General features: G+C 42.8%; 1 protein-coding gene across 3 annotated transcripts; it reads left to right on the plus strand.

The window, feature by feature from the left end:
- The first annotated feature begins 2,598 nt into the window (after positions 1–2,598).
- ZNF133 (zinc finger protein 133) lies at positions 2,599–13,685 on the plus strand. Of its 3 annotated transcripts, none has more exons than XM_016146125.2 (5): positions 2,599–3,052; positions 4,041–4,096; positions 7,912–8,038; positions 8,176–8,271; positions 11,765–13,685. In XM_016146125.2, exons 1-5 carry the CDS (start codon positions 2,983–2,985, stop codon positions 13,360–13,362), a joined length of 1,947 nt encoding a protein of 648 aa, XP_016001611.2. In that variant the 5' UTR covers positions 2,599–2,982; the 3' UTR covers positions 13,363–13,685. The 3 variants fall into 3 exon arrangements, with proteins under 3 accessions (XP_016001611.2, XP_016001612.2, XP_016001613.2); XM_016146126.2 differs by having other exon boundaries at positions 11,768–13,685; XM_016146127.2 differs by lacking the exon at positions 4,041–4,096 and having other exon boundaries at positions 2,613–2,703.
- Positions 13,686–14,580: the final 895 nt, after the last annotated feature.

The raw sequence follows: 14,580 nt of genomic DNA on the forward strand, positions 1-14,580 counted from the left end.
GCACGCACACACCTATCTACTTATTCTCGACTGTACATACACACAACAGACTTTCCTGGGGGGTGAGGAAGAGTCATGGGAAACATTGTTGCTGTCAAGTCCAATTCTAAGGTAAAGGTCAGTTATGCCTGACAGCTGCTTCCTGCATTGCCTTTTCTGGATTTAAAGATTTAAACTGTTCTGTGGGTCAGTTTTTAAATCCTGGTGCTTGGATTCCAAGACCATTAATTCCAGTTTCTATCCAACCAACATCACTTATCTACCATCTGGGTCCCATTCTGGCAATTATAGGGTTTACAAGCAAAAACACAGTTCCAAATCTTGAGGTGTTTTGAATTGAGGAAAATCACATAAAACATATATAGTCATAGTCTTTATGAATTTTAGGAATTTGGAGATTACTCGATCTAACTGTATTAGCTTTAAGGATCTGAGCCCTGAATGGGTTAAATCTTTGCTACCTAGTGTAGTCTGATATTGACAAGCTTCGTTAACATCATTTGGAAGCTTGTCAGAAATGATGATGCTTGGGCTCCACCCCAGGCATGCTGATTCAGAACTTGCATGTTTACAAGATCCCAGATGATATGTATGCCAATTCGACAAGCACTGATGTAAATATCAACCCTATGCAGTTCAGTAGTTGCAACAACTAGCCAACAATTATACTTTTGATCTTCCAAAACAGGGTCTTTCCTCCACATTATCACATGACACTTTCCTTCCTTGGGATGAAAGCAGCTTTGTTACAAGTAATGGATGCCAGGCCCCCATCCCAAACTCATAATCTCTTATAAGTAGTATTCAGGCACTGCATTTTTAAAAGCTCCCAGGTACAGCCAGGGTCAGAGGACTCTCAAGAAGTCACCATAAGATAGAAACCAGGGATGGTCTTGTGAAAGAGCGCTGGGAATTTGGTCTTGAAGGATAGATAGGATTTAGAAGAGTTAGAGAAGTTCTGGATGAGGTATGGAGTGGGGTAGAGTGGGATGGGAATTACTACAGTAAAGGAAGAGATGGAGAAACAAGCAAGCAGGAGTGTTTTTAGAAAGCAGGCAATCCAGATTTCTACATTGAAATACTATTAAATGCTGAGAACTCTTTCAAATATGAAACGTGAGGTTGGCCAAATCAAACATCTGTTTGCCACATGTGGACAGCTTGATGGCATCCTTGCCTATATGCATGAAAAACTGGACAGATGCAAAAGCATTCCCTACTGAAAAACACTGTAACCGAACCCAGGGCAGTCTTCCCCGTGGCTCAGACCCTGAGACTCTGACCTTGCTTCCTGCTCTCTTGCCAATTGCCTTTTTCCAATTCTTCAACTTGCTTATTCCCCTCAGCGGAGCTTAGACAGCCCCTAATCTTGGAAGTCTTCCCTAGTCTCTTACCACCAGGACCCTGAGATCCCAGTTATCCCTGCCCTTAGCACCGCTGGACACTTAAATATGGAAGTCCTTGCATAATTACTTTGAACGTCCCTGCGTGTTAATAACTTACTAGATGAATTAATGAGTTACAGGTGGGGCTGAGAGAGAGGTCAAGAGGGGTTCTCCTTTATCCGAGGCCAGAGATGAACTACTTTCACTAGGAACAAGGAAGCCTAGGGCCAAAAGAAGAAAACAGAGGCAAGAGAAGGGAACAGATTCATCCTTCGGGAGCTAAGAAGGAATATTCGAAAATTCTCCTCTCTTCCTGACTCTCTGGGCCACGTGGGCACTTTCTTGGTCTTACAAGTTTCAGAAAGCATACCTAAGTGAAGAGATTTGAGAGGGTGCCGGGATGCAGATTCCCTTCCACAAGTGCAGTGGGGCTTGCTCTCCCGCTCCCCAGTTGTGTCTCAGACGGCACCAGCGTAGCCCCGTCCTCAACCACAGCACCGAAAAAAGACCCAGAGAGCCAAGCCGACAGCAGGCTCAGCTCCAAGCTGTGGTCCAAGAATGAGGCTCCTTTCCCCCAAAAAGATGAATGAGTTTGCCCATAATTTTGTGTACTCCAATAGAGGAAAAAGGTCTCAAGGCACTCGCAATAGGATGTTCGGTTTGAAAACATGCGCTCAGAATCCGGGTCAACCTTGCACTGACGAGATCCCGCGAAGAATGATGTACCGCCCCCAGCTTCGATCAGGGTATGTGAGCTGGACGAGACCACGCCTGCCATGCTCTCAGAGAACACCGGACACAGTTTTGCAACCCACGGCAGGAGCTGGAAATCTTGACTGCCAATCGGCAGCCAAACCATGTCAAACCAAGGATCAGAACAGCTGGTACCCTGTTGGGAAGATGACGTCACGTCCGCGCGCCGAGGGCGGGCCCGACACCGGATGCGGAAGTCACTGCAGGTGACTCCGGAGAGTGTAGTCTTTGAGGCAAAGGTGTTACAGAAGGGGAGACAGCACAGCAGAGAGCTTCACCCAGGGCCATCTACATGTTTTGTGAACGTGGTTTCAAGAAAAAAAGAAAGGAAATCGAAGTGCCACAGTGGTCATGAACCAGTGACCGGGGAACGTTACCCAGGAACGGCAGCCTTGGAAGCCAACGGGAGCTGCGGGCCGCCAGCGCACTTCTGGGGCGCGGAGCATCCTGGGAGGTGTAGTCCCCGTTCCAGGCAGAGGATTCTGGGTAGTGTAGTCTCAGCCTGCTGCTGGAGTAGATTCCCCAGCTGGTGGCTGAAGTGACCTCTTGTTCTTTAGTGGCGCTGGTGAGACTCCCGCGGGACCTTTGCCACAACCGTGTCCTTCCTTGCGCAGAAAAGTAGGTCTTGAAAGGGTAGTATGTGGGCTGAGGCTGGGAATAGTGCAGATGACGAAGAGCGAAGGTAGTGGTGGGGACGCGTTGTCGTGGCTCAGGCCGTGTTCTCCCGGATGTCTTATTTGGGGGTGTGGGCGCGGATTTCCGAGGGTGAAGCTCAGCTGTGAAACCCAGTAATGATGTGTGCTGGGCTCCTGCCGTTCGTCCTAGGATTCCTGTGGTTTGGGACATGTTCGGCCTTGGTCGAAAGAGCGATTTGGGGAGAGGGAGTCGCCCATGCCACAGTTTTGAGGCGTTGAGTAAGTAGGTTTTGAGGGGCCTGATATTTCCCAGGTGGTGGAGTGGGGTCCACCCCTGGGTCCATGTGTCTGGGGTTTTGGTGGATGGGGGCTGATAGTCTTACTTAGGACCCAGCTACTCCTCAGCTGTGCTGAGAAGGGGCGAGGGGCGTTCTTGCTTGGCCAAACGTGCCTCTCCTGAACTAGGTATTGGGAGTGGCCATTTTGGCGTAAGGGTCTCGATTTGGCAGGTCGCCTCTGGGATCGAGGCTTGGAGTAAGAGCTTGGGCTGGGGCCCAATTGGCAAGCTATTCAAAGGTCCTGGGGACTGTCACCACAAGCATCATGGATTCCCTCATCTCTGGTGTGGCCACGCTTTGGGATTTTAAGTTTCACTTTTAAGTTTTTATTACGGAGAAATTTCAGACAGAAAGTAGAACTCCATAGACCCATCACCCAAATTTAATGTTTGTCACCTCATGACCACTCTTTATTCATTTCAAAATGATATACCGAGAATCCTCATAACCACAGTGATTTGCCATCATTGCCCTATTTAAGAGCATGGCCTCCAAAGCCATATTTCATCCATGCTTCATCAGTTAATAGTTATGTCCCCTGGGTCAGAAGACTGACCTAACTGCGCCTCAATTTTCTTATCTGTAAAATAAAGATAATAAATTATACTTATCTGGGTTGTGAGAGTAGAATACGGTAAAACTCATACGGTGCCTTGACAGTCTCTGGTATATACTGAGTGTCGGGTAGGTATTAATTTTCCTTATTAAGAGCTCAGGGTCAGCATCGGTAGTGTGTCTATGCAGGCATAGTTCACAGTCCACATATCAGTTCTGTTCCCAGCAAGCTGCCCACAGTCTTTTCTCCTGTGGTAGGTCCATTTCTGTTGCCTTAAAGGAAGAGAAGGCCCCACCCTGCTGAAACTTTAGGATTTCCAGTGACTCTCTTTTGTTCTTGTTCTGCCCTACCTATGACTCCTGCCTGCCCAAAGAGGACTGCCTAGTAGGGAAAGGGAGGATTCCTGGGCCCTTGACAGCATGGCTTCAGGTAGGAACCACTTACCTTTTGTATGCTGAACCACTGGTGGGTTTTCCTTCCTCGACTTTGACATCTTGTGCCCTACGATGTCCCCTCCAGTGATCAGAGACCCAACTGGTTTTCCAGGAAAAAAGGCCTGTTTTAAGGGTGAAGATTTTCACAGGGACTATTCTTCATTCCTGGTGTCCTCGTTCATGCCCCTTCCATCCTTGCCCTGCTATTTCTTTTCTCAGCATTAGCTCAGGCTGCTTACTTCCAGTGCTTGTCTACTTGGGAAGTTATCAACATTCTGTTCTTGTTCCATTCAGTGCTATCACTTACTCTTTTCCTTACTAGTTTGTAGCAAATCCTTGTGATAGCATTTCACCTTTAAATACTTAAGTAGGCATCTCTAACACACAAGGACTTCTTATTTTAACATAACCACAATTTCATTGTTACACCAAACAAATTAATATTTTCATGTCCAATCGTTTAAAAAAATCTTTTTTTTTTTTTTGGTCAGTTGGAACAGCCCTCATCAGAGGTAGGAGAGGGAGACATAGTTGGAAATTCGGCATGGTGGTTTTCCCTGTCTCTGCTTCTCTTTCTTCCCATTTCTTCTTATCTTGCTAGTCCTGGTTAACAGCTGCAACTGCTACTCATGAAACAAGCCAGGACTCTTGAGTTTTCCTTGCCTCTTTCTTTTTTCCAAACCTACCTCCCATTCGGTTGGCTGTTGTGTCCTCTCAATTCCACCTATGCAGTACCTCGTGATTCCTTTGTTTCCACACCTGCATCACCCTAGCTTCCTGTCTGTTCTCCACCTTTGAGTTCTTCTTTCCTCACATCTTTTGAGTTAGTCTTCTAAAGTATAAACATAAATGCTGCTTAATGACAGGGATACACCCTGAGAAATGCATTGTTAGATGATGTTGTCATGGTGCAAACATCATAGAGTGCACTTACACAAACCTAGATGATATAACCTACTGCACCCCTGGGCCAGATGATATAGCCTGTTGCTCCTAGGCTATGTTACTGTGCTGAATACTCTAGGCAGGTGTAACACAGTTGTATTTGTGTATCTAAACATAGAAAAGGTACAGTAAAAATATGTTCCAAAAGATAAAAAGAGGTGCAGTTAATGGGACTGGAAGTTGCTCTGGGTGAGTCAGTGAGTGAGTGGTGAGTGAATGTGAAGGCCTAGGATGTTATTGTACATTACTGTAGACTTTTTAAACACGCTATACTTAGGCTGCACTAAATTTATAGAACTATATGAGATTAAATCAAGCACAAGAGGAAATGATGCAATCAAGAGATGCTGTAAGCATGAGGCTGCTTCTTGCATAACATAGCATACTGTTCTACAGCAAACTCTTTTTACATGAACCAGTAACATGGTTGTTTATTATCATTATCAAGTGTATGTACTGTGCATAATTGTATGTGCTATATTTTTATATGACTGGCAGTGCAATAGGTTTGTTTTTTACCAGCATCACTATAAATGTATGAGCATTGTGCTATGACAGTGTAACTAGACAAGAAGAATTTTCCAGCTTCATTAGAATCTATTGGGACCTCCATTGTATATGTGGTCTGTTATTGACCAAAACATCATTATCCAGCATGATAGTACTGACTTGCCATTTAACCTGCTAGAAAGAGATATTTCTCATTATCTGTTTGCTTCTGTTTAAACTGCAAAGTCAGACTGCCTGGGTTCAAATCTCAGCTTCACGGTATTCCAGCTGTGCAGCCATTAGCATGTTATATGATCTCTCTGAGCCTTCTTTTCTCATCTGTTAAATGGAGGTTATCAGTGGTGTCCACCTCATAGGGATGTTGGGTTTGATAACACTTGAGATGAGGTTAGAGCACTTGGTACATAGGAAATAGTAAATAATTGTTAATTAAGATTATTTTAATTCTAACTTCTCCAAGTCACCTTTTCAGTTTCCTCCCCTACTCCCCACCGTTGTCAGACACAGCCTTACAGAAATATATTCCATTGTATGCTTTTATTTCTCCATCCCTCTCTGCTTTGGTATCTGTTGATTGAGCTCAGATGTGATCCCACTGTAGAGCTTCCTGGAATTTCCCAGGCAGTATTCCCATTTTCCCTGTCAGCCACAGAACACTTACTATATGAGGACTCCAGGGCGCTCAGTCTGCATCATGACTGTCTGACTGTCCCACTGGACTGTGAAGAGGTTGTTTAAAGGTTGGGCACCTCATCTTGCTCCTCTTGGGCCATTGATACAATACCTGGCACCTGGCTAGACTTAGTGGATAATGTAGTATGAAGACATGACTTGTCCTTGCTGGCTAGGAGGGAAGTTCACATTGGGAGTCTGATTGGAAAGGTGTGGGTTGGGCATTATTAGAGTGAGCCCTAAATGACAAGTTAGTGAATGTGGACTTGATCTGAGGGCAGGAGGGACCTATTCAAGTGTTTTGAGCAGAGTGCTGACCAGGACTTTCTCCCCTAGCTGTTGCCCTTTGTCTCTCCCTTTAGAGCCAAATTCCCTGAAAGGATTGTCTGTACTTGCTGTCTCCATTTCTATCCTTTCATCATACTTTAAATATTGCAATGAGGTGTTTTTAGTTCTGCCCACTAAAAAATATTCTTATCAAGGTCACCAATGACTTCCCTGTAGCTAAACGCCACAGTCAGTTCTCAGTGACATTTTATGTAGTCACATATTTCCTTCTTCTTAAAATATCCTCTCACATGGTTGCTCTTGGCTTCCAGGTTTTCCTCCTACCTCTTAGGCAACTCCTCCTCTTCTCCTTTGCTGGCTTCTCTTCTCCCAGACACCCACTGTCAAAGGCCCTGGTTCTGTTCTTAGACCTCTTATCTTCAACCACACTCTCTCCTTGGTGGTCCTGCCCACTCTCACGGCCTTAAATGCCATCCATCTCTTTGTGGTTCAGCCTAGATCTCTACCTTCAACTCCAATTTCCAATCTCCTACTGTCTACTTCACATTTCCTCTTGAATATCTTTTTGGCATCACACCCCTGATGAGTCCAACAACAAAGTCTAATCAGCTCCCCCAAACTTGCTCCACCCTAGTGGAATGTAGACAGTTCTTTCAAGGAATTTAGCTCTGACAGGGAGCAGAGACATGGCAACTTCTTCCTTCAGATTGCCCAGGCTGGAAACTTTGGAGTCACCCTTGACATTTTCTTGCTCTTACCTTATATTGCAAAAAAAGCAAACCTGGACTCTAATAGTCTGCAACTTCCACTGCTTCGACCATGGTCCAGGCCACCATCTTACCTAGTTGAGATAGCCTTTGAGTGGTCTGTTTGCTTCTCCCTTTTCCCCCAAGGTATATTAATCAGTACAACAACCAGAATGATGTTTTAAAATGTCACTCAAATCATGTCTTAGAGGAAGGACTGAATTGTAGTTTAGTCTATGCCATTATTAAATTTAGTCACTCAGATGCTTCAATATTGATTTGATTGGTTATACTGTTGAATCTTTTAAGTTCTTAAAACTCAAAAAATGTGTTATACTTTACTGTTATTTAATTTTTATATGTTTTCTCCTCTTTTCTCTGCCAAGATTTAAAGTTCCTGAGATTTAGGGACTCTTTTTGCATATATTCTTCAAACAACCCACCCAGATTACTGAATGTATAGATTTGCAGGTGCTACTGGCTGGCAACAGAGGTTTAAAAGTCTTGGAACATGGCACCAGGGTCTCAGTCAAAGGCAGGACCTAAGTATCTCTCCTGCCTCCTCCAGGACAGCCTTCTCCCTGCCTCCCACCCTGAGTCATAGGCAAGTCTGGCTACCCAGTGAGTAAGGCTGTGTTTTGTGTTACAGGCACACATGGCATTCAGAGATGTGGCTGTGGATTTCACCCAGGAAGAGTGGATGCTGTTGAGCCCTGCTCAGAGGTCCCTGTACAGAGAAGTGATGCTGGAAAACTATAGCAACTTGGTCTCGCTGGGTAAGCCGGGCATCTCTTAGGACTTGTGTTCTTGCTGCTGGGCATTTTAGGATGTGCTTGAATCAGCTATCTTGCTGTCTGGCTTGGCCCTTGAGTCTGTAACCTGCAGCCACCTTGTTTTCCTTTCCTGTGAGCAGGAATTCCATTTTCTAAACCAAAACTCATCACCGAGCTGGAGCAAGGGAAAGAAACCTGGGGAGAGGAGAGAAAATGCCTACCAGTCACCTGTCCAGGTGAGTGGGGAACACTGGGCAAGTGGAGCACAAAGCTGCAAGCAACTTGGAGGTGGGAGAAAGGTGGCATTGCTCAGGCGCTCGAAAAGGCAGGCATTCTCCTCACCTCCTGGGCTACTGCTTGCATTGCCCTTCCAGGCCTTCATCCCCACTTAAGTGTGAGGCTTTTCCAGTGTGTCTTTTTTCCTCTCACTGGTTTTGCCTTCTCTACCTCACTCAGTTTTCTTCCACATTCCTGAGTTCCTTTCTCTTGTTACTATTTTTTAAACATATCAAGCAAGAATGTGGGGGAAAAAACTGAGTGAGCTAAAGAAAGAAGCCAAGCCCAAGGAAAGAGAGGAAGGCTGAAAAATCCAGTTGACAAATTGAAATGGAATTCTTAAAAAACTATGAGCCAAGAATAGATTTTAGATTTTTAAATGGTTATGTAAGTACCTATACAATTTTCTCAATTTTACCTTAGCCCTTAAAGTTTAAACTATTTACTACCTGATCATTTAAGAAAAAGTTTGCTAACTCCTGCTCTAAGGGATTATGATATATAGCTCTAATTTTTCCTTTCTACTTATTCTGGCTATCACTTTATGTAAAAATGTAAGAACATTTCAATTGCAGAGTTCCAATAACCCCTCGTCCCAACATACTTTATTCTATAGTTGTCATTTGTATTACACCTAGATTGGTTAATTTTTTCATTACTTTAAAGATATTGTTCCAGTGTTCCTGGCCTCCATTATTTCTGAGGAGGAGTCAGCTATTGTTTCCATACTTGTTCCCCTGTTTTTATATCTTTTTTCCCTCTGGCTAATTTCAAAGTTTTCTTTATTTTTTATTATTCAGTTGTTTGAATCAGGTATGCTTTTCTTTGTTTTTCCTGCTTGGAGTTCACTGAGATTTTTGAGCCCAATTTGGAAAATTTTCAAACATTATTCCTTCATGTTTTTTTTTCTGCTCCACTCTCTTTCCCTTTTTGGGACTACAATTACATTTGTGTTAGTCCTTTTGGTATTGCCCCACAGGTTATGAAGTCATATTTTTAAATCCTTTTTTTTCTCTGTTCATCAGATTGGGTAATTTCTGTTGATCTGTCTTCAAGTTTACTGTCTTGTCTGTCATCTCCAATATGTCGTTAGGCCCCTGGCCATTGCATTTTTCATTTCAGATATTGTATTTTTTTCAATTCTGTCATTTTCATTGATTTCTATTATGATTTTCTGTTTTTGTGTTGTAATGATGAGCCAGTTTTCCTTTAACTACTTTAACAGAATATTTCAGATACTCAATGTATATATGTTATTAAATGAAAATTTGCAGAAAAGTGTATAGTATACTGTTCAGTTTTTGTTAAGAAAGAAAAGGGTGTGAAAGACTGTATACCAATATGTTTATGTGAACATAGAAGTCTATATTGTTATTTACCATGACTAGTGTTTACCTTGGTGGAGATAAAATTGGAGAGAGTAGGGCAAGGGTTTCTGGGAATTTTTCTTTCTACTTGGCATTATTTTTTAAATGATAGAGGTATAGATATGTTTAAGGAATTTTGTGTGTGTTAATTTTTAAAATACTTTTGACAATTTTGTAAATGTTTCAAGCATTGAGAAGTATATGTTTTCTTTTTATGTGTAAGAAATTTTCTATTTCTCTGTTTTATTAAATTTAAAAGAGAGCCTTAACAATTATTCTAGAATCAAGGGAATATATCATATATATAATAGAAATTATTCTTATTATTCAAGTTGTTTCTGTTCTTTTTATTTGCTAGAAAGGTCATAAAGCTCCCAATGTCATTGTAATTAGTATCAAATTCACCATTTATTTCTAAGTTTTTTGCCTTATATTTCACTTGAGTAAACAAACCATTAGGTAGAAAGATTTATGACCATTTGTTAATGAAGTTTTAACGTTAAAATTCTCTTTGTTCCATTTGACAGTCTATTAACTTTCCCTTTCTCTTTGGCCAGTCTTAGCACCCACTTTCTTCTTCTTCTTTTTTTTTTTTTTTTTTTTTTTTGGTATGGCATTTCTGTGTTCATCGTTTATTTTTAAATAAAAATAATGCGATTTGGGTGTTTTTCTTTTAAGCAGCAGCACGTAGCTGATATTATATTTTATGCCAACCAAATGTTGTCTTTTATAACAGGGACTGTGACCCTTTCACATTTACTGTAATAACTGATAAATTTCACAGGACTTGCTTAGGGGCTGGGAATGGGGCAGATGCATAGGTGCTTGACTACAGTGAAAGGAAAAGTCGGGGCAGAGAAAGTAAAGCATCTGCCTTAGCTTGTGTGCAAAAGCAAAATACCATAGACTGGGTGGCATAACAGCAGAAGTTTATTTTCTTACAGTTCTGGAGGCTTGTAGTTCTTGGACAATCAGGGTATCAGCAGATTTTCTTGGCTTGCAGATGGCTGCCTTCTCGCTATATCCTCACGTGGCCTTTTCTCTGTGCATACTCATCCCTGCTATCTCTTCCTCTTATAAGAACACCACTCATATTAGATCGGGGCCTCACCCTTTTGAGCTTTTTTAACCTTAATTACCTCTTATTTCTAAATACAGTAGTAATTTATATAGGATGAAATAAATTTGGAATGTCGATGTATACACAATTGGTTTTTAAAAGTTCAAATCGTGATTCAAGGAAAGAGTGTTCAGGTAGTACCAGTGAGATCTGTACCTAGGTTTTCAAATTGTTGTCATTTATTTTCTTCAGCTCATTAGAACCAGTGTAATGAAACAATACATTCATTGTTGATATCGCCTATGCAAAAAGTACCATAGAAAGAAAAATTTTTCTTTTATACTGATTTCTGGGGAAATTTTTATTTAAATTAATTAAAAAATAATTATCACGGCTTGAATTGGTCAGGGGTACCAGGAAGAAGCATCTTTTAAGTCTGTTTGTGTTGCCCATTACTGAAAACCTACTGCGTTATAGGAATTCTGGCACAAAATAATCCTCTAATAAATATTTGTTAGTAAGTAGGGAAACTCTAGGTCAGGCATCTCACACACGATCTCTTTAGCTACTCTTTTGTGCTGCTTCCTAATCTAGGGGTTCTCCAGTCTAAATGACTGCTCTCTCAATCTATCCCTTTGTCCTTATAGGAAAATAAAGAAAGATGTAACATTTCCACATGTGTCCTTTGGTTAAATATCTGTCAAAGAAAATATTTGTGGACACAGTTTATATCAGTGTGAGTCGTTGCAGTTACAGGGAAAAGATTGTTGCATATTGGCCCTATTTACAGAGCTGAAGCTTCCTGTGATGCTTTTGTAGTCTGATACATAGAATAGGTTTAGGAGTAAGTTTTTTGGATTGTAATGGAAGGTGGGATGGGCTGGAAAAATAGGTCTTGTTAAAGAAGTCTCGATTGGGTAGCAATTTAGTTTTAAGCATTTTGAAGAGCAGGAAATCAAGTCTCAGCAGAATTGCTCGAGTTGCCCTACTGAGTCTCAGTTCTGATTCAAGCTTCTCTCTCTGCAGCAGAACCAAAGCCAGAATTCCACCTCTGTCCTTTCTGCCTTCCGGATTTCTCCAGTCATAAGTTCCACATGCAGCACATGCTGTGTAATCATCACCCCTGGATCTTCCCATGCTTGTGTGCAGAAAATCATGTCCAGCCAGGGGATCTGTACCCAGGGAACCAAAAGAAGCCCGAAGAAGCCTCTGATCTAAGTTCCTGGAGTAAAAAGGCAGGTCAGGAGAGAGAAGGTGCCAAGCTTTCATTTGGAAAGACAAAGAAAAGGACTTTAACAGCATTCTCCAAGCCACCTCAGAGGCAGCCAGTCAGCTCTAGGAATGGCATCAAAGGGGTGGAAATAGAGGCCAGCCCTGCTGAGATGGGAAATCCTGAGGAAACAGATAAATTGTTGAAGAGGATAGAAGTCTTAGGATTTGGAACAGTCAATTGTGGAGAGTGTGGACTGGGCTTCAGCAAGATGACAAACCTGCTTAGTCACCAGAGGATACACTCAGGGGAGAAGCCATATGTGTGCGGGGTGTGTGAGAAGGGCTTTAGTCTAAAGAAAAGCCTTGCTAGGCACCAGAAGGCCCACTCAGGAGAGAAACCTATTGTGTGCAGAGAGTGCGGGCGAGGATTTAATCGGAAGTCAACACTCGTCATACATGAGAGGACACACTCAGGCGAAAAGCCTTATATGTGCAGTGAATGTGGGCGAGGCTTTAGTCAGAAATCAAACCTCATCATACACCAGAGGACACACTCGGGAGAGAAGCCCTATGTGTGCCGAGAATGTGGGAAAGGCTTTAGTCAGAAGTCAGCTGTCGTTAGACACCAGAGGACACACTTAGAAGAGAAGACCATCGTGTGTAGTGATTGCGGACTAGGCTTCAGTGATAGGTCAAACCTCATCTCACACCAGAGAACACACTCGGGTGAGAAGCCTTATGCCTGCAAGGAATGTGGGCGATGCTTTAGGCAGAGGACAACCCTTGTTAACCACCAGAGGACACACTCAAAGGAGAAGCCTTACGTGTGTGGAGTTTGTGGACACAGCTTTAGCCAGAATTCAACCCTCATCTCACACAGGCGGACACATACCGGGGAGAAGCCTTATGTGTGTGGGGTGTGTGAACGAGGCTTTAGTCTGAAGTCACACCTCAACAGGCACCAGAACATACACTCAGGGGATAAGCCCATCGTGTGCAAGGATTGTGGGCGAGGCTTCAGCCAGCAGTCAAATCTCATCAGACACCAGAGGACACACTCAGGGGAAAAGCCCATGGTGTGTGACGAGTGTGGGCGAGGCTTCAGCCAGAAGTCAAACCTCATTGCACACCAGAGGACACACTCAGGGGAAAAGCCATATGTGTGCAGGGAGTGTGGGCGAGGCTTCAGTCACCAGGCAGGTCTTATCAGGCACAAGAGGAAACACTCAAGGGAGAAGCCTTATATGTGCAGACAGTGTGGACTAGGCTTTAGCAATAAGTCGGTTTTAATTACACATAAATGGGTACATTCTAAAGAGAAGCCCTGTGTATGCAGAGAGTGTGGCCAAGGCTTTATTCAAAAGTCACACCTCATCTTACATCAGATGACACACCATGGGGAGAAGCCTTAGGTATGGAAGACGAGTGGGCAGGGCTTTAGCCAGAAGTCTCACCTCAACAGACATAGGAGGATGAAATCTCTCTACCACAAGCCACCACACCAGCCTGACTCTGAAACCTGTTCAGGGCAATCTTCTGACCCCTTACATGGTCTTTGAAAGTGAAGATGGTGGCAAGAACTAAATAAAATTTTTACACTTTCATGAAGTGGAGTAGGAAAATGCATTCCATAAGTGACCGAAGGACATTGGACTTAGTTTACTTTCTCCACACTAAGTCTTCATGCTTCGTGGCTTTTTGTTCTAATAAACTTTGCTTCTTTACAAATCTGTAACCTTGGCCATGTACCTCATTCACTTGTCTGTAAAGACAGGGAATCCGAAGTGGTACAGGTATCTTGAACTCTTAAGTCCACTATTCCACAAGAATTCAATTCCTTGGAAGGTGTAAGAACTGGATCACTAGTATATTTATTGGAAAGTCTGGTACCTTGTATAGGTAGAGAATCTAGGAACTGTATTAAGTGATTTCATGTGAGGAGAGGGAATCTTTCAGGTTTCTTCCAGAAAACATGGCTTCATCTGGAGCCCACTTTCATCTGTAACTACCCACTTCCGTTGGCCACTAGGCAATTCTCTTTCTTGCATCTCTCCTTTTAGCTCACAAATGTCTGTTGTTCCCTTTGCTGAATCATCCCCTAACCACTGTTGCTGCTTTTTCTCGACTTTAGTCTCTGGTTCTCCCATCATGGAGCCCCCTCAACAATACATTGTCCCCAGCACTCAAATCTCAGGGTGTGGTCTTGCAGCTATAACCAAGCATTTCTTTAGTCACAGAGTTTGGGCCTTCAGTCGCACCCATATCAGATCACCCCTAACTATACCACCTGATCAGCACTCCAATAATATAATGACCTTTAACCATGTTCTCTCCTCAGACCTCCAATAAGAGAAATAAGATTCTTAAAGCCACACTGTAATACCAGCGTTTAGAACATACAATCACTCTCCTAAGCACTCAATCCCAGCCCCAGTCTGCATGCCAGCCATCTGATAAACTATTCTAAATTCCCTTAGCCGCACACCCTCAGTAGTTCTCCAGTTACAAAGCTAAAGATATTCAACCATATCTAAAGATTCTTAACCATACCTCTTCCATTGTGCTTCAGTTGAGATTTTGCCCAAAACAAGTGGCCTTTAAGGTAAAGACCATCTCAAGGATGCAGCTGT

The sequence above is a fragment of the Rousettus aegyptiacus genome, unplaced genomic scaffold (genome assembly GCF_014176215.1).
Source record: "Rousettus aegyptiacus isolate mRouAeg1 unplaced genomic scaffold, mRouAeg1.p scaffold_m13_p_12, whole genome shotgun sequence".
Taxonomy (NCBI): domain Eukaryota; kingdom Metazoa; phylum Chordata; class Mammalia; order Chiroptera; family Pteropodidae; genus Rousettus; species Rousettus aegyptiacus.

What these genes read in the sequence shown, in the direction of transcription:
- ZNF133 (XM_016146125.2), top strand. Translation starts at nt 2,983, where the DNA reads ATGTTCGGCCTTGGTCGAAAGAGCGATTTGGGGAGAGGGAGTCGCCCA. An exon ending in CCACAGTTTTGAGGCGTTGA is followed by an intron (nt 3,053 to 4,040) that starts GTAAGTAGGTTT and finishes GCCTGCCCAAAG; the next exon opens with AGGACTGCCTAGTAGGGAAA. An exon ending in CCTACCAGTCACCTGTCCAG is followed by an intron (nt 8,272 to 11,764) that starts GTGAGTGGGGAA and finishes CTCTCTCTGCAG; the next exon opens with CAGAACCAAAGCCAGAATTC.